Genomic DNA, 25,829 nt, shown 5'->3' with positions numbered 1-25,829 from the left:
TATTTCTCTAACAATTTCTATATCAATTCAATATGAACAGCTATGTCTCATATTTAATCTATGTATATATGTAAATTATTTAAATTAGCATCAGTTATAATTATACATACTTTTTTTGTTTTTCACTTTTTTGTTGTTTTGTTTTTTGTTTTTGGGTCACACCCGGTGGTGCTCAGGGGTTACTCCTGGCTGTCTGCTCAGAAATAGCTCCTGGTGGCCCGGAGAGATAGCACAGAGGCGTTTGCCTTGCAAGCAGCCCGATCCAGGACCAAAGGTGGTTGGTTCGAATCCGGTGTCCCATATGGTCCCCGTGCCTGCCAGGAGCAATTTTCTGAGCAGACAGCCAGGAGTAACCCCTGAGCACCATGGGTGTGGCCAAAAAAAAAAAAAAAAAAGATATAGCTCCTGGCAGGCACGGGGGACCATGTGAAACAACGGGATTCGAAACAACCACCTTTTGGTCCTGGATCGGCTGCTTGCAAGGCAAATGCGCTGTGCTATCTCTCCGGGCCCTTGTTTTTCACTTTTAAAACATTTTAAAAGAAAATATGTATAAAACTCTGGGTCTAGAGGAATACTTAGTTGAATTCCTGGCTTCATCTCTATTAAGTATACACTGAAAAAAAAATATTTTTTCTCTCTTTTTTTTTTTTTTTTTTTTTGGTTTTTGGGGCCACACCCCATTTGTTGCCTCAGGGTTACTCACTGGCTAGCACTCAGAAATTGCCCCTGACTTGGGGGGACCATATGGGATGCAGGGGAATCGAACATGGTCCTTACTTGGCTAGCGCTTTGCAAGGCAGAGACAACCTTACCTCTAGCGCCACCTTGCCAGCCCCCTGCACTGAAAATTTCTTAATCCCTAGGAGATTATTCTTCAACTATTTTATGCAATTTTCTCTGTCCCTAAAATGATTCAGTTTGTTCACTGCCTACTTAGCACACTGTCTACTATGTGCTAAAAAGTAGAGATATAATAAAGAACAAGATACGGTACCTGCCTGCCTGCAAGGAGTAAAGTTGAGAGGTAAATATATAAATAAACAATTACAGCAGATTTTCTTAGTCTATGATTCTCTCTCTCTCTCTTTCTCTCTCATTTTTTGGCCCACATCTGGCAGTGATCAGGTGTTACTCAGGCTTTGCATTCGGAAATCTAGTCACGATAGACTAGGGGAACCCCTCATGACATAATGGGGATCAAATCTGGATTGGCTGTGTGCAAGTTCTCCCCACTGTGCTATTACTCCAACCCTCCCTCACATTTTCTTTAAGTTTTTGGGACATACCTAGGAATGCTCAGGGCTTACTCCCTGTCTCTGTGCTCACGAATTAGTCCTAGCAGTGCTCGTGGGACCATACAGGATGCTGGGGATCCAAAACATACAAGGCAATGGCTATCCCAGCTCTGGTATTGCTCTGGCCACTCCCATTCATTATGTTTAACTATTTCTGAATTTGTTGTGGGTTTTTGTTTGTTTGTTTTTTGTTTTTGGGTCATACCCAGGGACGCTCAGGGATTACTCCTGGCTCTGTACTCAGAAGTCACTCCTGGCAGGCATGGGGGACCATATGGGATGCTGCGATTCCAACCACCATCTGTTCGAATCAGCTGCATGCAAGGCAAACATCTTACTGCTGTGCTATCTCTCGGCCCAATTTGTTGTGTTCTATAGGACAATTAATGCTTTGCTCCTTTACAAATGGTCTAAAACCAGTGTACAAGAGTAAACAATTTTCTTTTACTATGCAACAACAGGAAAGAGCAGAATAACAGTCAAATGAAAAGGACAAGCAAACACAGGAAGATTTCATTTTTCTCACAAATCATATTAAGTCCCCCTAAACAAAGATCTATAATGCTAAGTGAGAAAAGTCATACATTTTGATAGTAATATTTCCATGATAAAGTATTTTATTGAAACCATTGTGATCTACGAGTCCTTCATAGTTGAATTTCAGCTATACAATGAGTCAGGGCCCTTCCCACTCCAGTGTCAACCTCCTTCCACCAATGAATCCTGAGTGCGTCCTAGACCACCACCCTTTGCCCTCTGTTCTGCCAGTTTAACAGGCCCCTATGAGTTTAGATTGCTAAAGTTTAGGGCCCTTGATTCTATTATCATTGACTTTGGCTTGGATATTTAGACCATGATAAAATCTTATTAACACACTGAAAAACTCCAGCCTGGGTTGAGATGGGGAGGGAAAGGAGAAAGAGGAGGAGGAGAAAAAAGAGGAAGGGGAAATTTGAAAAGTTAAAAAAAAAAACAAGGGGCCGGAGAAGATAGCATGGAGGTAAGGCGTTTGCCTTTCATGCAGGAGGTCATCGGTTCGAATCGCCGGCGGCCCCCATATGGTCCCCTGTGCCTGCCAGGAGCAATTTCTGAGCCTGGAGCCAGGAATAAACCCCTGAGCACTGCCAGGTGTGACCCAAAACCAAAAAAAAAAAAACCCAAAAAAAAACACTGGCTCAGAATGGAAACATAGCATAGCTGGGGGAACGGCCTTTGCCTTGCAATGGTCCAACCTGGGTTCGATCCCTGGATGTCCCAATATGGACCTCCGAACCTGCCAGATGTGATTTCTGAGCACAGAGCCACATTAACCTGAGTGCTCGCTGGGTTGTGGCCAAAAAAACAAAACAAAAAACACTGGCGGTATGGGGCAGAGAAATGAGTACAGTCAGAGCGGGTGTTTACCTCACCAAAAAGTCCAGCCCGGGTTTGATCTCTGGTACCCAATATGGTCCTCTATGAGCCCCATCAAAGGAGTTACTTGTGGGCACTTTGTGGGGGCCGGGCGGTGGCGCTGGAGGTAAGGTGCCTGCCTTGCCTGCGCTAGCCTAGGATGGACCGAGGTTCGATCCCCCGGCGTCCCATGTGGTCCCCCAAGAAGCCAGGAGCAACTTCTGAGCGCATAGCCAGGAGTAACCCCTGAGCGTCACAGGGTGTGGCCCAAAAACCAAAAAAAAAAAAAAAAAAAAGGAGTGACTTGTGATTACACAGCCAGGAATAAGTCCTGAACACTGCCAGGTGTGACCCCCAAACAAAGAAAAAAGCAACAAAAAAGAACAGAGACCTTGGGGCCGGAGTAACAGCACAGTGGTAGGCATTTGCTTTGGATGGGGTAGACTTGGGATGGACCTGAGTTTGATTCCCAGCGTCCCATATGGTCGGTCCTCCCTGCCTGCCAGGAGCGACTTCTGAGTGCAGAGCAAGGAGTAACCCCTGAGTGCCACCAGGTGTGCCCCCCCCAAAAAAAAAAAGAACAGAGACCTTACCATCTTCCTGTGCCTATCCCTATATAGATGCAGAAAATGTACTGAATTCATAAATGAGGAACTATTTACATATGCCCCAGACCATGAAAGAGTATCTGGTACTCAACAGAACCATAAAAATGTATTATTTGATGGAGTCAACTCAGTATTGGAAACCTAACATGCGAAGGAAGAACCTCGTATAAGTCATTACTGCACCAGAATGGTACCTGCACTTCTCCGTGTCGCCGCTGCTCGAGCACCAGTCTTTCTCATCAGCCTTCTGCTCCCACTGCAGCTTTTCAGTTGTTGAGTCATATAGCCACCTTTCTTTCTAACTTGTTCCTTAAGTATTTTGTAACGATCAAGCTGTATAAAGAAGGTGGAAACATTGCCATATAAAAACATAATAATTTGTGTGTACGTGTGTGTAGAGCAAGATGGATGTTTTTTTTATTGAAACCTTACTTAGAAAGATGTGAGGGGAGAGAAAAGAGAGAGAACACTGGCTGCCTCCAGAGCGGAAATATGTGAGCCAAAGAAACGCAGAGACAAGCAGTGGAGACTGATCTTGAGGGAGAAGGGTGTGGAGAGACAACAGGAATACCTGAACTGACCTTCTCAAAGGATGCTGTGCAGAATGAGACCAAATGTGCCATCATCTTTTAGGCAAGAGAATGGGAACATTAGAGTATTTTCTTATAAAAACTTCATACTGACCAATAAGGTATTTAAAACAAATAGGTCTCTGTAAGAAAGCTTTTTTTTTTTTGGGTGGGGGTCACACCTGGCAGCGTTCAGGGGTTACTCCTGGCTCTATGCTCAGAAATCGCTCCTGGCAGGAGGCTCAGGGGACCATGTGGGATGCCGGTATTCGAATCACTGTCCTTCTACAAGGCAAACCACCTTACCTCCATGCTCTCTCTCCAGTCCCGAAAGCTTTCTTTTTTAAGTTTTTGAGTCACACCAGGCAGTGCTCAGGGCTTACTCCTAGCTCTGCACTCAAGAATTAATCCTGACAGTGCTCAGGGAACCATAAGGAATGCAGGCGATCAAATATGAGCCAGCTATATGCAAGGCAAGTGTGCCTACCTGCCTAGCCGTAATTTTTTTTTTTTAACCTCAGCACTGGGATTAAATCTAATGACTAATCCAAGACAAACACTGCACTGCTAAGATATATCTGGTCTTTTTGGGGTATGGTGATGGTGGTGAAGGGAACACCCAACAGTGTTCAAGATTTACTCCTGGCTCTATGCTCAGGGATCACTTCTGACAGTGTTCAGGACCATATGGAGTGCCAGTCATTGAACCCAGGCAGATGGGGAAGTGCCCTGCCTACTGTAGTATTTCTGGTTTGCTTTTTTTTGTTTGTTTGTTTTTGGGCTACACCTGGCAGTGCTCAGGGGTTACTCCTGGCTGTCTGCTCAGAAATAGCTCCTGGCAGGCACAGGGGACCATACCGGGATTCGAACCAACCACCTTTGGTCCTGGATCGGCTGCTTGCAAGGCAAACGACTGTTGTGCTATCTCTCCAGGCCCTTCTGGTTTGCTTTAAGCAAATTTTACTTGTTTGGTTTTGGGGGCCACACTTGGCAGTGCTCATGGGGAGACCATGAGACCATGCAATCAATGCTGGGAACTGAACCTCCCAACTGCAGAACATGTTCTCAGTCCACTGAGCATCTTTCAGTGCATGAACAGTCCAAAGAATAAGAGGAGCTCAGAGAAAATACGTGTAGCTCTTCATCTTTATATAGTCACTATATATATGTGTATATATATCTTTATATAGTGTATTGTAAGACCTCCTCTCTTTTGGGCCACACCTGGCAGTCCTTGGGACCATAAAGTATGTAATAACAAGGCCTCCAGCAGGCAGAACACACATGAGGCCCCTTGAGATATTTTCTCGGGCCCAGGATAACTAGATCATAAATTAAAGATGAAATTATAAAACTCTCATTGAATGTTTAAAACTCTGAATTGCAAAATTCAGATACAATTTATTTACTATCTTTTTTTTTTTTGGCTTTTTGGGCCACACCCTGAGATGCTAGGGGTTTGCTCAGGAAATGGCTCCTTTGGGCTGGGGTGGAAGGGGCAGGGTGTAAGGCGTCTGCCTTGTGTGCTAGCCTAGGACAGACCGAGATCCCCAGGTGTCCCATATGGTCCCCCAAGCCCAGAGGCGATTTCTGAATGCATAGCATCAGTGACCCTGAGCATCACCAGGTATGCCCCCCCCCCCCGCCAGCTCGGGGTACCAAATGGGATCCCAGGGGATTGAATCAAGGCCTGTTCCTAGATCGGGCGGCGTGTAAGACATATGCCTTACTGCTGTACTATCACTCCGTATCTGATTTACCTATGATCTTTATTTTATTTAATTTGCCTTTTTTTTTTTTCCTCCCCTTGGAATCACACAGTGATGATGACTCAGAGGCTATTCCTGGCTCTGTACTCAGGAATACTCCTGGTAGTTTTTGGTGGCCACATGAGATGCCAGGATTGAACCCTGGTTGCCTTACAAATCCCTGTCCACTTTACTACCGTTCAGCCCCCTAATTCTTTAAGTAAAATATTTTTTTTGTTTTTTTTGTTTTTGGGCCACACCCGGTGGTGTTCCAGGGGTTACTCATGGATGTCTGCTCAGAAATAGCTCCTGGCAGCGTGGGGGTCCCATATGGGACACCGGGATTCAAACTGTATGACCTCCTGAATGAAAGGCAAATGCCTTACCTCCATGCTATCTCTCTGGCCCAAAATGGCCCAAAAAATTTATTTCGAGGATAGAAGGAAAGGGATAGTGTTCAGAAAGAAACAGCCTCAGTTAAGATGAGGGAAAGTCTCCACAGTAAAAAAAATGTACCTACTTGCTATAATTTTATATAATAAACTGGGTATAAATAACTTAATATTTTAATAAGCATAAGGAATTAATTTCCTTTCTATGAATTAAGTGATCATGTTTCTTAATGATTTTATATCTGACTTATAACTTTTCCTTATCGGCATGAGAAAAAATACCTTTAACACAAGGACATAATTTAATTACCTATCCCCAGGGATCCTCAAAACTTTATTCATTTTTGTTTTTGGGCCACACCTTGAACTTTTTAAACAGGGACCAGTTCAGACCATTGGATGACTGAAACTACAGTTTAAAAAAAAACTATGAACAAATTCTATGCCCACTCTACATATCTTATTTTAAAGGTAAAAAAAAAGGGGGGGGGACAAATACAATATTTAAAATGAAGAACAAGTGAAGTTAAATCCACTAATTGACCAGTATTTCAGTGGAAACTATAAGTCTGCTTTTGGCGGACTGTAGTTTGAGGACCCCTGCCCAAGACTGAGAAGGATCATCAAGAGACAGAGAGAAGGGGAGTCAAAGAGAGCAGAGCACATCCCACACATGAGCATTGCAGGCCTGGGATGAGTTGGCCGCTACGCAGGACAGGTAGCTTTGGCAAAAACACCCGGTGGGCTAGATAAATGCTCTTGGCGAATCAAATGTGGCTCGAGGGCTGTCGTTTGAGGACCCCTGGCCTAACCTATGAAATGCTATCATGCTCTTGTGAAGTACTTCCTATACTTCCATTCTTTTTTTTGTTTGTTTGTTTGTTTGTTTTTGGGTCACACCCAGCTGTGCTCAGGGGTTACTCCTGGCTGTCTGCTCAGAAATAGCTTCTGGCAGGCACGGGGGACCATATGGGACACCGGGATTTGAACCAACCACCTTTGGTCCTGGATTGGCTGCTTGTAAGGCAAACGCCACTGTGCTATCTCTCCAGGCCCACTTTCATTCTTTAATGTTGAAGTGCCCTCTAGCCTTAGGAAAGAAAGCCTAAAGACTGAACTTAGATTCTCTATTTCATTTGAAAAATACAAATGCCAAAATTTAGCTCATGGACACTATATCAGAAATACCAAGTATCTTCCTTTAAAGTTTTAAAAATGAAAATGGAAAGCTGAATTTCCTATGTATTTTTTTTTCACCTGACTGGCTTCTAACTCAATGTCACGCCCTTTATGTAACATTTCTTCTTCAAGCTGCTTTTCAAAACTTTTCCAGGCAACGCCTAGATCAGCCAGCTCGGACTCCAGGCCTTTGACGTCCTCTTCTTGTTTGGAACATTGTTTTTCGCTGTCCTTTATTGATTTCTTAGCCGCATCTAATTTCTTGAGGTGGTAAGAAGTATTCTCTTTGGCTTTAATGTACTGAGGTCTCTTCTGATTTAAAAGTGCTTCAAGAGATCTAAAAAAAGAAATTATGTTAAAGTAAAACAACTTTCAGACCAGAAACTTCAGGTCAAATTTCAGGACAAGCCCCAGTACTACAAGTGACCCCTCCTCAAGCACCTCCAGGGGTGACCTCTGAGCACAACTCGTGTGGTCCTCTTCTTCCCCCATAAAAAGTAAATTAAAACCTATTATATTTAAAAGATGAGAAGTTCTTTGAGATTAAATCCTACATCTAACAATTATATTTTGTATTATATTATATTGTACTATAAAATAGTTTTTGTTGTTGTTTTGTTTTGTTTTTTTGTTTTTTGGGCCACACCCATTTGATGCTCAGTGTTTACTCCTGGCTAAGCGCTCAGAAATTGCCTCTGGCTATGAGACGCCGTGATCCTTCCTTAGCGCTTGCAAGGCAGACACCTTACCTCTAGCGCCACCTCACCGGCCCCTATAAAATAGTTTCAAGGCCCAGAGATAGTACTAGCTGTTGAATGGTGGGCTGTGCGTTCTACAATCCCCAGAGAGGCAGAGGATTCCCATGGTCCCTGTCCAAGTAGGATGAGAGAAGCAGGTCTGGCAGCAACTCACGCAAGAAATAATCTAGACACAGTTGGGAAGGTCTAGCAGGCCAGAAACTCACACCAAAGCTGTTCACCCACAAGCCAGTCATTTCACCAGAGTCAAGGTGTCAGCCCGCTCCAGGCTACCCGAGTAGCCTTTATTGGGATAAACAAAGCCCAGCCCCAAGGGAAGAGGGAAAAGGCCAGATGAGGAGGCAATATGAGGACCAATCCAAAGGCCTCTACCAACACTAGCGGTTAAAGCAGCCCACACAGTGTGATCCTGGCATTCTGGATGGCCCCTGAGCACCACCAAGGTGGCCTGGCTAATCCCAACACTGAAGGGCCCTGGAACTGAACCACCAAATGCTTGTCCAGAATTGCCATGAGAAGACCCGGACCTTTGGAAAACCTCTTGGAAGACTCCTCTCAAATAAAATAAAAATAGTTTAAAAATGCGGAAGTTCTGAGGGGCCAGAGAGATAACTTAAGTGGTAGAGCATATGCCTAGTATGTGTGAAGTCCTGGGTTTGATCTCCAGCAACTACACAGGTCTCCTGATTATAATTGAGTGTGGTTTCTGTGTGTGTGTGTGTGTGTGTGTGTGTGTGTGTGTGTGTGTGTGTGTCACACCCAGCTCAGGGGTTCCTTATGACTCTGCACTCAGAAATCACTCCTGTGTGTGTGTGTGTGTGTGTGTGTGTGTGTGTGTGTGTGTGTGTGTGTCACACCCAGCTCAGGGGTTCCTTATGACTCTGCACTCAGAAATCACTCCTGGCTAGGGGGACCATATGGGATGCCAAGGATCCGAATCCGTCTTGGGTCAGTCATGTGCAACGCAAAAGCCTTACCACTACGCTATGACTCCAGCCCAACATGTGTTTCCCTGTTGGTCATTTAAGAAAGCCACAAAGCCAAGATGTATAAAAAATAATGTGGAATTGATCAATCCCTCAGAAGCTGCTTCTCATAGCACAGTTGTAGGGCATTTGCCTTTCATGTGACCGACCCAGGACAGACCTAGGTTCGATTCCCGGCGTCCCTGAGCCTGCCAGGAGCAATTTCTGAACACAGAGCCAGGAGTAACCCCTGAGCACTGCTGGGTGTAACTAAAAAAAAAAAAAAAAAAAAAAGAAGAAGCTGCTTCTCAAGACTGTTACCCAGTAAAAGAGCAAGGAACCATGGTAGAAGTGAATGATTCTAACCAGGGGAAAGCTCAGAGTTGAGGAGACTATTTGTACAAGCAGCTTATTGGGCCAAAGCGCAGTGCTGGCCTTGCATGCCACCGACCTGGGTCCCATTCCAAGCATCTCGCAGGATTCCCTCAGCACCATCAGGAGTGATCCCTGAGCACTGCATTCTCTCCCCAAGAGAAATGGCTCAAATAAATATTTACAAGATGATTAGAATTTCTTACAGTGCAAGAGATGAAGGACATGCTAAAAACATCGTAACAATGGAGATCTAACAGAGTAGCATGGGAACCAACTCAAAAAGTTCTAAGACCATAGCTGGGAGAGGTCTGTAGTTGCTAATAAAGGGGTTGCCTCAGGGGTGTGAGGGACTGAGAGACAGATTCAGGAAGAAGGATCAGCAAGAGGCAGGATGAGGAGATGATAGAAAGAGGTTTGAGATGCAGGGCGGCTGGAGAGAGGCTGCTTAAAAGGTTAGCCTAGGTGGCCAGGGTGCATTATTAATAAAGCTTCATGTCTCCTGAACGTGACTGGCTGTGAGTCTTCCTTGCAGCTATCCTGAACCCCGAGACTGCTGGCTAGAAGGGATGCAGGCATGTGGCCCGGGCAGGCAGAGAAAGGCCTCACCTCCATCCACCTTCATCCACCACCATCCAGGACTCTATAATATGTATTTTTACAGTATTAAATTAAGATCACAAAAAACTATCCATGCACTACAATGATGTAACTGAATAATAATCTAATAGTCTTAGAACTATAAACAAAAAGGACAATTGGTGCAGAAAAATTCCAAATTAAGTATGTGGGCTCTTTTACCCGAAAGGTGGAACATTACCCCCATTATTGAAATGTGAGCCACGCAGAGTGACTTCCAAAGAATAAAATCAAAGGGAGAAAGAAATTTTCTGGTGACAAAATATGACCCACATGGCTCAGGGGAGTCAGGTCGACATCAATGGTGATCCTATGCGGATCCTATGATCCATCAGACAGACGGTAGAACCCATAGCCCTTGTCACAAAACAAATCCATCAGCTGAGTCCCAGTTAAGCTGGTCTACAAAAATATCTGACCAATATTCCTCACACCATCAAGGTCATCAAAGCAAGTAAGTCTAAGAAGAGCCTAAGCCCTGGTTCTTTCTTGTTTTGTTTTGATTTAATTTTTGGGCCACACCTGTGACATTCAGGGGTTACTCCTGGCTATGTTCTCAGAAATCGCTCCTGGCTTGGGGGATCATATGGGATGCAGCCCGTCCTAGGTCAGCCACTTGTAAGGCAAATACCCTATCACTGCACTGCCGCTCCAGCCCCAAGCCCTGGTTCTTAATCGCTGGTATTTAAAGGTATCTTGAGAGAGGGAAAAACTAAGAAAATTGGAATGACTTTATTTGTACATCAGTAAATACATAACATAGATTTGCCTGCCTATTATAAAAGCAGTGGTGATAAAAACAATCTGTCCACATCGCTTACATATCAATAAATGTGACTTTAACTAAGAGTAATACAATGTTATTGGATCATTAAATCTTTAAGAATATAAGATGTTTTATTCTATTTTTTGTTTGTGTTTTTGGGCCACAACTAGCTATGCACAGGGGTCATTCCTGTCGAGTGCTCAGGGGACTAGATCTCTGGACCCAGAGATGAAACTCAGGTCAGCCACATGCAAGGCAGGACCTTTCCCGCTGTATTATCTCTCTAGTCCCAAGACCGTGAAGTATTACTAGGAGAAAATGAGTGTTGGGACTAGAAAAACTATCTTAAAATTATACTCTAGATAGCTATAACTTTTACAAAGTAAAGCTTATTTAAAAAAATATTGGGGCCGGAGAGATAGCACGGAGGTAAGGTGTTGGCCTTGCATGCAGAAGGACGGTGGTTTGAATCCCGGCATCCCATATGGTTCTCCTGAACCTACCAGGAGCAATTTCTGAGCGTAAAGCCAGGAGTAACTCCTGAGAACTGCCGGTGTAACCCAAAAACAAACAAACAAACAAACAAAAAATATCAGGTAGGGCTCTTGCCTGGCATGCAGCCAGCTGGGTTTTTTTTTTTTTTTTTTTTTGGCTTTTGGGTCACACCCGGCAGTGCTCAGGGGTTATTCCTGGCTCCAGGCTCAGAAATTGCTCCTGGCAGGCACGGGGGACCATAACAGATGACCTCCTGCATGAAAGGCAAACGCCTTACCTCCATGCTATCTCTCCGGCCCCCGGGTTTTTTTTTTTTGTTTTTTTTTTTTGTTTTTGGGCCACACCCGGTGACGCTCAGGGGTTACTCCTGGCTATGCGCTCAGAAGTCGCTCCTGGCTTGGGGGACCATATGGGACGCCGGGGGATCGAACCGCGGTCCGTCTCCTAGGCTAGCGCAGGTAAGGCAGGCACCTTACCTCGAGCGCCACCGCCCGGCCCCCAGCTGGGGTTTTATCCCCGGCATCCCATATGGTCCCTTGATTCAGTCAGGACCAGTTCCTGAGTAACCTCTGAGTAATGCCGGTGTGGCCCCAAACAAAAATAAACAGCATGCAATGTGTCATTGTATTACATGCTGTATGAACCTTGAAAATGTTACGTATTTTCATGTTATTTATAGCTCAACGTAAAAATACACCTGATACCTATTTTGAAAAACTCACTTTAACTCTTTTTCTGTTTGCTGCAGTTGTCTGGTTAGTGCTCCATGTTCCTTTTTCTGGGCTTTCATTATGGTTTCATGATGAAAAAGAGATTCTTTGATGTCACTCAAATTCTTATTGACATGCTCTAACTCAATGGTCAGAAAGTTAATTTTTTTCTCATTGTGATATAGTTGAAAAAGTTGCAGTTGTATCTTGCTTATTTTTAGTTCTTCAAGAAGGTTTTGATAACGTTCTGCCTATAAAACAGTGCAATTCAACAGTATTTAAAAGGAAGTTTATTTTCCATACCAAACTTTCACAAATTATCATACAAAAACAATAAAATACAATTCAACAGCAGTTAAAAGGAAATATATTTATATCTTTTACAGTAAACTAATCTTTCATAAATATCATATAAAAAATAATTTTTACTGTGCTGCTGAGAAAGAGAATTCCTGGCGCACATGTGTGCCTGCATACGCGGTACCCAAGCACATGTAGCCAGCATCTCCCCACCTGCCGAAAGTCTTCCTGAGTCAGACTTTCCTACTGTTCATGTATTCCAGGGCTCTTTTGGCCTTTCGGGAAGCCCACACTCTCTCTTTTTTGGGGGAGGGAGTCACACCCAGCAGCACTCAGGAGTTACTCCTGGCTCTGTGCTTAGAAATCGCTCCTGGGTGCCGGAGTGATAGCACAGTGGTAGAGTGTTTGCCCTGCATGCAGCCAATCCAGGATTGGCCGGTGGTTCGAATCCCGGCACCCCTATGGTCCCCTAAACCAGGCGCGATTTCTGAGTGCACAGCCAGGAGTAAAACCAAACAAAAAAAGAAACCGGTCCTGGCAGGCTCAGGGGGACCATGTCGAACCAGGGTCCATCCTGGGTTGACCACGTGCAAGTCAAACGCCCTACCGCTGTGCTATTGCTCTGAAACCCCCCTTAAGCGCATCATCATTCTCATTACTATCTTTCTTATCTCTCCCCTTCCTCAGTACTTCCAAATCTAACCTGCGTTTTTTACTTAAAAAGAAAAAAGGTGGGGGCGGAGAGATAGCACAGCGGCGTTTGCCTTGCAAGTAGCAGACTCAGGACCTAAGGTGGTTGGTTTGAATCCTGGCGTCCCATATGGTCCCCCATGCCTGCCAGGAGCTATTTCTGAGCAGATATCCAGGAATAACCCGAGTGTCGCCGAGTGTGACCCAAAATCCAAAAAAAAAAAAAATCCTGTCAAAAATAGTAGCATTTAGGGGCTAGAGTGGTAGTGCAGCAGGGAGGGTGCTTGCTTTGTATATGCCAACCAGTATCCCAGGATCCCTGGAGCCTGCCAGGAGTAATTTATTTATTCTTTTCTTTCCCCTTTCCTTTCCCTTCCCTTCCCCTTCCCCTCCCCTCCCCTCCCCTCCCCTCCTCCTTCCTTCCTCCTTCCTTCCTTCCTTCCTTCCTTCCTTCCTTCCTTCCTTTCTTCTTTCTTTCTTTCTTTCTTTTCTTTCTTTCTTTCTTTCTTTCTTTCTTTTCTTTCTTTCTTTCTTTTTCTTTCTTTCTTTCTTTCTTCTTTCTTTTCTTTTTCTTTTCTCTCTTCCTTCCTTACTTCCTTTCTTTCTTTTTCTCTCTCCCTCCCTCTTTCTTTCTTTCCCCTTTCTTTCTTTCTTTCCCTCCCTCCCTCCCTCCCTCCCCTGCTTCCTTCCTTCCTTCCTCCCTCCTCCTCCCTCCCTCTTTCTTTCCTTCCTTCCTTCCCTCCCTCCCTCCCTCCCTCCCTCCCTCCCTCCTTTCTTTCTTTCTTTCTTTCTTTCTTCTTTCTTTCTTTCTTTTTTCTTTCTTTCTTTCTTTCTTTCTTTTTCTTTTCTCTCTTCCTTCCTTACTTCCTTTCTTTCTTTTTCTCTCTCTCCCTCCCTCTTTCTTTCTTTCCCCTTTCTTTCTTTCTTTCCCTCCCTCCCTCCCTCCCTCCCTGCTTCCTTCCTTCCTTCCCTCAATTCTTCCCCTCCTCCCTCCCTCTCTCCCTCCTTCCTTCCGTCCTTCCTTCCTTCCCTCTATTCTTCCCTTCCTCCCTCCCTCCTCCCTCCCTCCCTCCCTCCCTCCCTTCTTTCTTTCTTTCTTTCTTTCTTTCTTTCTTTCTTTCTTTCTTTCTTTCTTTCTTTCTTTCTTTCTGCCACACCCGATGACGCTCAGGGGTTACTCCTGGCTATGTGCTCAGAAATAGTTCCTGGCTTGGGGGACCATATGGAACACCAGGGGATCAAACTGCAATCTATCCTAGGGTAGTGCATGCAAGGCAGATGCCTTACAGCTTGTGCCACCGCTCCAGCCCCTGCCAGGAGTAATTTCTGAGTGCAGAGACATGAGTAACCCCTGAGTACTTCTATGAGTGGCCCAAAGACCAAAAACCAAAACAACAACAACAAGAATAAAACCCATAAAAAAAAAAAAGAAAAAGAAAAAGAGACAGCACTAATAAGAAACAACCATTTTGGGGCCGGAGAGATAGCATGGAGGTAAGGCATTTGCCTTTCATGCAGGAGGTCATCGGTTCGAATCCCGGCGCCCCATATGGTCCCCTGTGCCTGCCAGGAGCAATTTCTGAGCCTGGAGCCAGGAATAACCCCTGAGCACTGCCAGGTGTGACCCAAAAAACCAAAAAAAAAAAAAGAAAGAAAGAAACAACCATTTTCACCTATTTTCTACAGATATTCAGGGTCAGGGCCAAAGGGAGAGCTCCATGGGATGGATGAGTGCACGCATACATCAGGAGGCCCAGGTTCAAGTCCCCACACCGGCCCCAAGCACCACAGGAGTAGCTCCAAACAAATCAAAATCATTAATTATCTGCTATGTGCAAGGTCCTGTTCACCCTGTTCTTTCTGTGTTGGAAATATAGTGCAGGTAAAGATAGCACTAGTCCTGGCTCTTGTAGGCTTTTTGGGGGGCCACAGTCAGAGGTGCTCAAAGTTTACTTCTGGCTCTTGTACACATGGATCATGCCTGGTGGGGCTTGGTGTAGGAGAAACTATCTAGAGTCCCAGGAAGTAAACTTGGGTGGGCCCTGTGCAAGGCAAACGCCCTACCTGTGGTCCTACTACTTTAGCCCTCTCCTGTAGGCCTTTGTCTAACTGTTCAGAGATGGGAGAAGGAAAGGAATCTTAAATGAGCAAGAAAATAACAATGATAATTTGATCCAGTAATATTTACTTTAAATAAAAAGAAAGAAGGGACTGGAGCAATAGCACGGTGGGTAAGACGTTTGCCTTGTGTGTGGATGACTCAAGTTTGATCCCCAGCATCTCACATGGCCCCCAAACCTGCTAGAAGTAATTTCTGAGTACAGGGCAAGGAGTAATCCCTGAGTACTAAGGGGGGAGCAGGGGAGCAGGGAGCAGGGGAGAGGGGGAGGGAAGGGGGAGACGGAGAGGGCGGGGAGAGAGGGGGGAGAAAGAGAAGCACCCAGTAGTGTACATTAGGGATGTGAACACCAAATGTCCACCCGAGAAATGATTTTTTTAGTGAAAACATGAAGCAGAGAATATCAACCCTGCATATGGGCATATGGCTCTTTTGGCAAAGAAAATAGGAAAAAAAAAAGTGGGCCATGTCTCGAATACAGGCAGGGGATGGGAAGCGGGGAGGAGGTAATGTTGCACTGGTGAAGGGGGGTGTTCTGGTTATGACTGTAACCCAAATATGATCATGTTACTTAAATAAAAAACATATATTTAATAAAAAAGAAACAGTGGGCCAGAAGGGACCTTCAATGAATTATCAAGGTCCCTGTGGTAGGAGAGAGGAGAAGTTAAGGTTTGTGATGCCAAGAGGTGCTACTTAGGGGGATCAGGTTCTCAGTGCTGTAGGTAACGTAGAGGTTTTATGCAAGAGAATTTGATTTGCACTAGAAAAGTATAACAAGCAATGAAAAATGTCAAGAGGTTTCTTTAATGACTGTTGTGCTTTCTTTTATATTACTAAAGGAATCTCTTAAGTAGCTTCAAGAAATACAAATAAGTTCTTTGAGACTTAAGCGAATATTCATGACACCTTCCTTACCTCTTCTTTCTCTAGTTTCGCATGTTTGCGTTCTGCAGCTACATTTTTTTTCTTATTAAAATTAAATTGTGCATCCTCTTCAGCTTTCTGTAACTTTCTTTTCTTTTCTTCATATTCTCCTATAAGTTCTCCTGATGAGCTAATTTCCTCAAAGAAATGGGTTCTTTCTTTGGGCTTTTTCATTGAGATAGATTCCACAGTTCCCTTTTTAAAACAGGAAAGAACACAATATTAAAAAATGTCGCAATATATTTTCAAAATAGTGGATCAAACCAACTACTACCACCACCTACCTGGAAAACGAGACAGTTGCGTGCTTTGACTATTATGCCGATCTTTTCCAACTCCGCTATGTAAACAGAGCGACTCACAGGTTTATCATTGAAATGAAATTCTGAGGAGCCCCCTGAAATAAAAAGAATAAAGGCTATTATAGGAAGTACAAATACTAGACACTTAACAACTACTGAAGTTTAATAAAACTGCTTTCCTTATTGAACTAGCCAGTCATCAATCACGTATATTTTAAGTGTAATTGATTGTAGGACACCACAATAAATAAAACAGACTAGGTCTGACCTTAATGACTTCATACTCTAGTTATAGAGATTACCCAAACAAATGAGGCATGTAAATAAAATAAATGCAAACAAAATAAATGAGACATGTGAGATAGTGGTAAGTACTGATAAGTAAAACAGAGCTGGGAACTAAGCACAGTGAAAACAAGCCATGCCGTTCAAGAGGATGGATGGAGGGGAACCAGAGGTAGCACAGCAGGGAGGGCGCTTGCCTTGCACACAGTCGACCCGGTTTGATCTCCAGCATCCATCCCATAGTGTCCCCTGACCCTGCCAGGAGTGAATTCTGAGTGCAGATCCAGGAGGACCCCAAGTGCCCGCAGGTGTGCTCCCCAAAAACGAGAATGGAGGGGCCAAAGAAACAGTATAGGGATGCATGAAACTCACCCCAATTGGATCCCCAGCACCAACTAGTCCCCTCCACTGTCAGGTACAGCCCTGGAGGACTCTAGCAGGGGTAACCCTGGTAACCCTGGCATGACAGGACCTTCGCAGCACAATATCCTTAGGTCCCTGAACTGAACAACCAGCCCAGTTATCCAAAAGTCACCGGGAAGGGCTCCCAAGTCTCCGAAGCACCTTTTGAGAGATTCCCCTCCCCCAAAATAAAATGGAATAGGATGACGACATGGTCTGAATGTTTATATTCCACCAACAGAAGAGTCCCAGTGGAGAATCCATCCAGTTGTATTACTGATTTCTGAGATTTACTGTCCAAGAAAAGAATTTCTACAGCTGCTATGGCAGTGAAGTACATCACATCCTTCAAAGAAAGAAAAAAACAAAGAATCCAACTTAACACTTAAAAAAAGATTCCTAAGCAGACACACACAAATACCTTGAATAATTCTTGCAAATGTTTTCTCTTCTCCACTTTCCTCCACATAAATAATTTTTACACTTGCAGAAGAGGAAATGGGTTTCCCAATATGTGCTCCATGAATAAGTTCTTGAATATTTTTCACTCTTAAATTAGCTGTTTTCTCTCCCATTACAAAACTAAGTGCATCCATAACATTAGATTTTCCTGAGGAAAATAGAAAAAAAATAAATTATGAATATAATATACTTATAAATTCTGAAAACAGCATTTCCTGCGGTGTCAGGGATTGAAGGATCGAGCCCAGGTTAGCCACAGAAGGCAGCACCTCAACCACTACCCACCTCCCTTTGTCCCAGCCCCCTCTTCACTCCTTTGAACTGGCTCATGTCAGTTCCTCCAGAAACCCTTTAGACTTTCACCTTTCTGTGCATATCTATCAAAATCAGAGGTACTTTCCTCATTTAAAGTCTCATAATAATGTTCTCCAACATTCTGTTTCCATTGGCATTGACATGCCATTTTCTTTTCTTTCTTTGCTTTTCTGGTCTAGAAAAGGTTTTTTTGTTTGTTTGTTTGTTTGTTTGTGTTGGGGGCCACACCCGGCGGTGCTCAGGGGTCATTCCTGGTTATCTGCTCAGTAATAGCTCCTGGCAGGCCCGGGGGACCCTACGGGACACCAGCATTCGAACCAGCCACCTTAGGTTCTGAATCGGCTGCTTGCAAGGCAAACACTGCTTTACTATCTCTCCAGCCCTGGTTTTTTTCGTTTTGTTTTGATTTTTTCAGGTCTAGAAAAGGTTGTTTTTTGTTTTTGTTTTGGTTTTGGTTTTTGGGTCACACCCAGCTGTGCTCAGGGGTTACTCCTGGCTGTCTGCTCAGAAATAGCTCCTGGCAGGCACGGGGGACCATATGGGACACCAGGATTCCAACCAACCACCTTTCGTTCTGGATCGGCTGCTTGCAAGGCAAACGCCGCTGTGCTATCTCTCCGGGCCCTAGAAAAGGTTTTATTTTGTTTTTCTTTTTGTTTTTCAGATCTAGAAAAGGTGTTTTTTGTTTTTGTTTTTTTTTTCAGCGCTTGCCATTTTCTTATACTTCCTATTCCTTGTCTTACTCTGCACAACTTCTGCTCCTAATACTATTTCTATCACTAGATCTGAGTGAGAAACATGAAGGCTGAGGATGAAAACCTTTTTTGTTGGGGCTGGAGCAATAGCACAGCGGTGAAGACATTTATGCCTTGCATGCGGTCGACCAGGTTCCATCCCTGGCATCCCACATGGTCCCTCGAGCCTGCCAGGAGTGATTCCTGAGCACAGAGCCAGGAGGAACCATTAAAGGCCACCGGATGTGGCCCAAAAGCCAAAAATAATAGTTGTTATTGTCCTCAGAAAACCAACAGAATTAGATTTCATGAAGACAAGTCAAGTTGTGGCAGATGAGGAAAAAAAAAACAGAATTATTAAAGAATGACCAAGAATATAAATCCAAAATAAGCATAACAGTAAATGATCCGTTTTTTGTTTTGTTTTGTTTTGTTTTTTGTTTTTGTTTTGGGGCCACACCCGGTGACGCTCAGGGGTTACTCCTGGCTATGAGCTCAGAAGTTGCTCCTGGCTTGGGGGACCATATGGGACGCCGGGGGATCGAACCACAGTCCGTCCTAGACTAGTGCTGGCAAGGCAGAGACACCTTACCTCTAGTGTCACCGTGCCGGCCCCATAAATTATCCGTTTTAACCGTTTATCTGAATATGCCGGTAACTCTGTGAGACTTAAGTAATGTCTAATAACAAGCATTCCAATGGGTAAAAATATCAGTTATGGGTAATACTACTACCAGCCCTAAACAGGACCAAAAAAAAAATTGAACAGCTTGGGAATTTCCAGTAATAAATAATCCAGAAATGTTTGTTAAGGAGAGAGGGTGCTGAAGGCAATGTTCAAACAACTGCTGCCTGAGTTTCTGTGACTCTATGCTCAGGAAGGGAGCTGAGAATGTGGATCTACAAAGGGGCCAGAGAGAATGTAAAGACATTTCACAATTGCCTTCAGAGACTATGTTAGCATGACACACACTTTCCAGTTAAAAAAACAAACCAATGACGTTATATAGGAAGGTTTGGAATTCTATTTTTTGAGGGGAGGGCACATCAGGCGGCGCTTAGGGGTCACCAGGGATGACTCCTGGATCTGCACTCAGAAATCATTCCTGGCAGGCTGGGGGAACATATGGGATGCTGGGAATTGAACCCAGGTCCATAGGGGCCGGCTGCATGCAAGGCAAAACACCTTACTGGTATGCTATCACTCCAGCCCCCAAAGAATTCATTTTTAATTGCTCAAAACACTCTTCTAGTCAGATCTCAACGAGTGATGACACCTAGTTGAAATGGACTGGCCTCTACAGTGACTCTTGTCCCAACTACTGCTCCAGTGGAGCCCCAAGGACATGGCTGGGCCCTGGATTGGGGGCTGACCCACGCTGTCCACTGGGATGGGTTTTCTCGTCAAGGGATCACATGCCAGCATCCTGTGTCAAAACAGCCTGGGAGGGACTCCCATGCCCTCTTCCTTAGATTGATGGGGGCTTTCCTCTCACCTTCCTAACCCGAGTACAAGATGCCTATGCAAAGAATTTATAGCGGGGAGGTGTTTGCCTTTCAGGCGGTTGGCCTGGGTTCGATCCTTGGCCTCCCATATGGCTGGTCCCAAGAACCACCAGGAATGAACCGAGAGCTCAGAGAGAGACAGAAGTAACTCCTGTGCACAGCCGGGTGTGGCCCCAAACAAAGGATGTGTTCCTCACCCACTTTTTTTTTTTTTTTTTTTTTTGGTTTTTGGGCCACACCCGGCAGTGCTCAGGGGTTACTCCTGGCTGTCTGCTCAGAAATAGCTCCTGGCAGGCACGGGAGACCCTATGGGACACCGGGATTCGAATCAACCACCTTTGGTCCTGGATAGGCTGCTTGCAAGGGAAACGCCGCTGTGCTATCTCTCCGGACCCTCGTCACCCACTTCTTGCAACAGCAGGTGGTTCCTAGTTATGGGGAGTCTGTAAAGTTACACCTGTGAGGGTGGGAACCCCTAACCCCTAACCCATGTAGTTGGAAACTCAGCTCACAGTTTGTGGGGGCCCTGTCACTCCATCAAAGGATGATCAGTGGACAGAGGCTAGTGAGGGGAGGACTCTGCAGTGTGCTTCATGACACTCTTTCAGTTTTTCTGGTTCAAACATGAATGTTTCTGGGCTTGGGGACTGTGACCCCTGGGGTCCGAGTAGTTCACCCTGCCAGAAGTGGGGGTACCAGAGGAGCACTGCTTTGGGGCCCTTGAGCTAAGACCAGTGTCCCGAGACCAAGGACAGCTCTCCTGTGTGTTTCTACCGAGGAAGGAACCAGGGACCCAGAACATGACCCAGGACCCTAGGGTCACAGCTATAAGTGATTGCTGGACTGTGGATGCCACTTCCTCCAGCCACTACACAAGGTCAGCATACCTTGTGCAACACCACCACTTCCAGTCTGAACCCCCTGGAGAAGGCAGGTGGAGATGGGTGGAGAGTAGTACTGCTTTCGGCAAAGGGGAAGGGATTTTGGGGGGGCTTCTTAGGGGGAGTTGTGTTCTGTGCACAGAAGAGATAGGCTTTGTGCACAGAAAATAGATTTGGGGGGCATCTTGGGGGGATTTTCTCTGCACAAAGAAGGGATTTTAGGGGCATCTTGGGATTTTTCTCTGTGCAAAGGTGAAGAAGTTTGGGGGCATCTTGGAGGATTTTCTCTGTGCACAGGGAGATGTGATTTGGGGGCATCTTGGAGGATTTTGCTCTGTGCAAAGGGCAGAAGGGATTGGGGGGTATCTTGGGGAAATTTTCTCCATGCAGAGAAGGAATTGGGGGGGAGTATCTTGGGGAAATTTTCTCTGTGCAAAGGGCAGAGGGATTTGGGAGGCATCTTGGGAAAATGTTTTATAGAGAAGGGATTTGGGGAGTATCTTGGGGAGATTTTGTCTGTGTAAAGGGGAGAAGGGATTTTGGGGGTCATCTTTGGGGATTTTGCTCTGTGCAAAGGGCAGAAGGGACTGGGGGGCATCTTGGGGAAATTTTCTCCACGCAGAGAAGGGATTTTGGGGGGACATCTTGGGGAAATTTTCTCCACGAGGAGAAGGGATTTGGGGGGCATCTTGGGGAAATATTCTCCACACAGAGAAGGGATTTGGGGGGGGGCATCTTGGGGAAATATTCTCCACGCGGAGAAGGGGCTTGGGGGCCTCTTGAGGGAATTTCCTGTGTCCTGAGGAGACGGGATTTGGGGGTATCTTGGGGAGATTTTGTCTGTGTAAAGGGGAGAAGGGATTTTGGGGGTCATCTTTGGGGATTTTGCTCTGTGCAAAGGGCAGAAGGGATGGGGGGGCATCTTGGGGAAATTTTCTCCACACAGAGAAGGGATTTGGGGGGCCTCTTGAGAAAATTTTCTGTGTCCTGGGGAGACGGGATTTGGGGGGCATCTTGGGGAAAATTTCCCTGTGTCCTGGTGAGACCGGATATGGGGGCATCTTGGAGGATTTTGCTCTGTGCAAAGGGCAGAAGGGATTGGGGGGCCTCTTGGGGGAAATTTCCCTGTGTCCTGGGGAGACAGGACTTGGGGGCCTCTTGGGGGACTTTCGCTGTGCATAGGGCAGAAGGGGTGGGGGTGGGGGCCTCTTGGGGAAATTTTCTCCACGCAGAGAAGGGATTTGGGGGGCCTCTTGAAATTTTCTGTGTCCTGGGGAGATGGGACTTGGGGGGCATCTTGGGGGATTTTCGCTGTGCTAGGGCAGAAGGAGTTGGGGGGCCTGTTGGGGACACTTTCTGCAGCAGAGGAGGGGCTTGGGGGCCTCTTGAGGGAAATTTCCCGTGTCCTGGGGAGACGGGACTCGGGGGCCTCTTGGGGGATTTTCGCTGTGCTAGGGCAGAAGGGATTTGGGGGGGCATCTTGGGGAAATTTTCTCCACGCAGAGAAGGGATTTGGGGGGCCTCTTGGGGAAATTTTCTGTGTCCTGGGGGGACGGGACTCGGGGGCCTCTTGGGGGATTTTCGCTGTGCACGGGCAGAAGGGGTGGGGGTGGGGGCACCTTGGGGAAATTTTCTCCACGCAGAGAAGGGATTTGGGGGGCCTCTTGAGAAAATTTTCTGTGTCCTGGGGAGACGGGATTTGGGGGCATCTTGGGGAAAATTTCCCTGTGTCCTGGTGAGACCGGATATGGGGGCATCTTGGAGGATTTTGCTCTGTGCAAAGGGCAGAAGGGATTGGGGGGCCTCTTGGGGGAAATTTCCCTGTGTCCTGGGGAGACAGGACTTGGGGGCCTCTTGGGGGACTTTCGCTGTGCATAGGGCAGAAGGGGTGGGGGTGGGGGCCTCTTGGGGAAATTTTCTCCACGCAGAGAAGGGATTTGGGGGGCCTCTTGAAATTTTCTGTGTCCTGGGGAGATGGGACTTGGGGGCATCTTGGGGGATTTTCGCTGTGCTAGGCAGAAGGAGTTGGGGGCCCTGTTGGGGACACTTTCTGCAGCCGCGGCGGGGCTGGGGGGCCTCTTGAGGGAAATTTCCCGTGTCCTGGGGAGACGGGATTTGGGGGTATCTTGGGGAGATTTTGTCTGTGTAAAGGGGAGAAGGGATTTTGGGGGTCATCTTTGGGGATTTTGCTCTGTGCAAAGGGCAGAAGGGATTGGGGGGCATCTTGGGGAAATTTTCTCCACACAGAGAAGGGATTTGGGGGGCCTCTTGAGAAAATTTTCTGTGTCCTGGGGAGACGGGATTTGGGGGGCATCTTGGGGAAAATTTCCCTGTGTCCTGGTGAGACCGGATATGGGGGCATCTTGGAGGATTTTGCTCTGTGCAAAGGGCAGAAGGGATTGGGGGGCCTCTTGGGGGAAATTTCCCTGTGTCCTGGGGAGACAGGACTTGGGGGCCTCTTGGGGGACTTTCGCTGTGCATAGGGCAGAAGGGGTGGGGGTGGGGGCCTCTTGGGGAAATTTTCTCCACGCAGAGAAGGGATTTGGGGGCCTCTTGAAATTTTCTGTGTCCTGGGGAGATGGGACTTGGGGGCATCTTGGGGGATTTTCGCTGTGCTAGGGCAGAAGGAGTTGGGGGGCCTGTTGGGGACACTTTCTGCAGCAGAGGAGGGGCTTGGGGGCCTCTTGAGGGAAATTTCCCGTGTCCTGGGGAGACGGGATTTGGGGGTATCTTGGGGAGATTTTGTCTGTGTAAAGGGGAGAAGGGATTTTGGGGGTCATCTTTGGGGATTTTGCTCTGTGCAAAGGGCAAGAAGGGATTGGGGGGCATCTTGGGGAAATTTTCTCCACGCAGAGAAGGGATTTGGGGGGCCTCTTGAGAAAATTTTCTGTGTCCTGGGGAGACGGGATTTGGGGGGCATCTTGGGGAAAATTTCCCTGTGTCCTGGTGAGACCGGATATGGGGGCATCTTGGAGGATTTTGCTCTGTGCAAAGGGCAGAAGGGATTGGGGGCCTCTTGGGGGAATTTCCCTGTGTCCTGGGGAGACAGGACTTGGGGGCTCTTGGGGGACTTTCGCTGTGCATAGGGCAGAAGGGGTGGGGGGGGGGGCCTCTTGGGGAAATTTTTCTCCACGCAGAGAAGGGATTTGGGGGGCCTCTTGAAATTTTCTGTGTCCTGGGGAGATGGGACTTGGGGGCATCTTGGGGGATTTTCGCTGTGCTAGGGCAGAAGGAGTTGGGGGGCCTGTTGGGGACACTTTCTGCAGCAGAGGAGGGGCTTGGGGGCCTCTTGAGGGAAATTTCCCGTGTCCTGGGGAGACGGGATTTGGGGGTATCTTGGGGAGATTTTGTCTGTGTAAAGGGGAGAAGGGATTTTGGGGGTCATCTTTGGGGATTTTGCTCTGTGCAAAGGGCAGAAGGGATTGGGGGGCATCTTGGGGAAATTTTCTCCACACAGAGAAGGGATTTGGGGGGCCTCTTGAGAAAATTTTCTGTGTCCTGGGGAGACGGGATTTGGGGGGCATCTTGGGGAAAATTTCCCTGTGTCCTGGTGAGACCGGATATGGGGGCATCTTGGAGGATTTTGCTCTGTGCAAAGGGCAGAAGGGATTGGGGGGCCTCTTGGGGGAAATTTCCCTGTGTCCTGGGGAGACAGGACTTGGGGGCCTCTTGGGGGACTTTCGCTGTGCATAGGGCAGAAGGGGTGGGGGGGGGGGGCCTCTTGGGGAAATTTTCTCCACGCAGAGAAGGGATTTGGGGGGCCTCTTGAAATTTTCTGTGTCCTGGGGAGATGGGACTTGGGGGGCATCTTGGGGGATTTTCGCTGTGCTAGGGCAGAAGGAGTTGGGGGGCCTGTTGGGGACACTTTCTGCAGCAGAGGAGGGGCTTGGGGGCCTCTTGAGGGAAATTTCCCGTGTCCTGGGGAGACGGGACTCGGGGGCCTCTTGGGGGATTTTCGCTGTGCTAGGGCAGAAGGGATTTGGGGGGGCATCTTGGGGAAATTTTCTCCACGCAGAGAAGGGATTTGGGGGGCCTCTTGGGGAAATTTTCTGTGTCCTGGGGGGACGGGATTTGGGGGCCTCTTGGGGGATTTTCGCTGTGCACGGGCAGAAGGGGTGGGGTGGGGGCCTCTTGGGGAAATTTTCTCCACGAGGAGAAGGGATTTGGGGGGCCTCTTGAGGGAATTCCCCGTGTCCTGGGGAGACGGGACTCGGGGGCCTCTTGGGGGCCGTCAGGGGTGTCGGGGTCGGCGGACGCAGAACGGGGCGGCGTCGAGGCGAGCCGACTCGGGGGTCGCGGGGCCCCGTTACCCGAGCCGTTGGGGCCGACGATGCAGGTGAAGCCGCGGAAGGGCCCGACGACCTGGCGGCCCCGCCACGACTTGAAGTTGTCGACGAGCAGCAGCTGCAGGCGGCCCATGGCGCCGCGCGCGTCTCGGCCGAAGCGCCGAAAGCGCGGGAAGCCGGAGTCTCGCGAGACTTGCCGGCAGGTGGGGGGTGGGGGGGAGAGGCTCGGCCGGGCGAGACTTCGCCGCTCTCGCCGCGTCACGTCGCGTCGCGCTGCGTCGTCGCCTAGCAACCCACGTGGTTGCCGAAAGCGGAGCCGCGTCGCGTCGCGCTGCGTCGTCGCCTGGCAACCGGCCTTGTTGCCGGAAGCGGAGTCCGGGACACACACGCGCGTTGGAAAAAGCCGAGCGGAGCCCCGGCCCTGGCCCGGCCATGCAGCCGGGAGCGCCGCCGCCGCCGCTGCTGCTGCCCAAGGACCACAAGCAGTTCCTGGCGCTGTCGCAGCGGAGACATGCCGAGCTGCAGAGGCAGCAGCGCATCTTCGACGCCAGGAACCGCCTCATCGGGGTGAGGGAGCGAGGCGGCTGCTCTGGGCCCCTGCACTGGGCAAGAGGACCACCCCGAGACTCTCGGACCGGGCACCGCGGCTGCAGCCTGCAAACGGGCCACCAGGATTGTGCAGGGGAAGGACCTGCACCTCCCGCCCTCACCCTTGCCAAGAGGCCAGAG

General features: G+C 47.4%; 1 protein-coding gene across 1 annotated transcript in view; it reads right to left on the bottom strand.

The window, feature by feature from the left end:
• SMC1B (structural maintenance of chromosomes 1B) overlaps window positions 1–25,233 on the bottom strand; it is a 59,998-nt gene extending 34,765 nt beyond the window's left edge. The window contains 9 exon segments of the mRNA XM_049771544.1: window positions 3,493–3,536; window positions 3,539–3,568; window positions 3,571–3,631; window positions 7,265–7,523; window positions 11,904–12,142; window positions 15,919–16,122; window positions 16,212–16,324; window positions 17,338–17,526; window positions 25,125–25,233. Coding sequence (XP_049627501.1) covers window positions 3,493–3,536; window positions 3,539–3,568; window positions 3,571–3,631; window positions 7,265–7,523; window positions 11,904–12,142; window positions 15,919–16,122; window positions 16,212–16,324; window positions 17,338–17,526; window positions 25,125–25,233 — 1,248 coding nt within the window.
• Window positions 25,234–25,829: the final 596 nt, after the last annotated feature.

The sequence above is a fragment of the Suncus etruscus genome, chromosome 4, assembly GCF_024139225.1.
Source record: "Suncus etruscus isolate mSunEtr1 chromosome 4, mSunEtr1.pri.cur, whole genome shotgun sequence".
Taxonomy (NCBI): Eukaryota; Metazoa; Chordata; class Mammalia; order Eulipotyphla; family Soricidae; genus Suncus; species Suncus etruscus.
The sequence above is the reverse complement of the archived record's forward strand: the minus strand, read 5'-3'. Positions and strand labels throughout refer to the sequence as shown.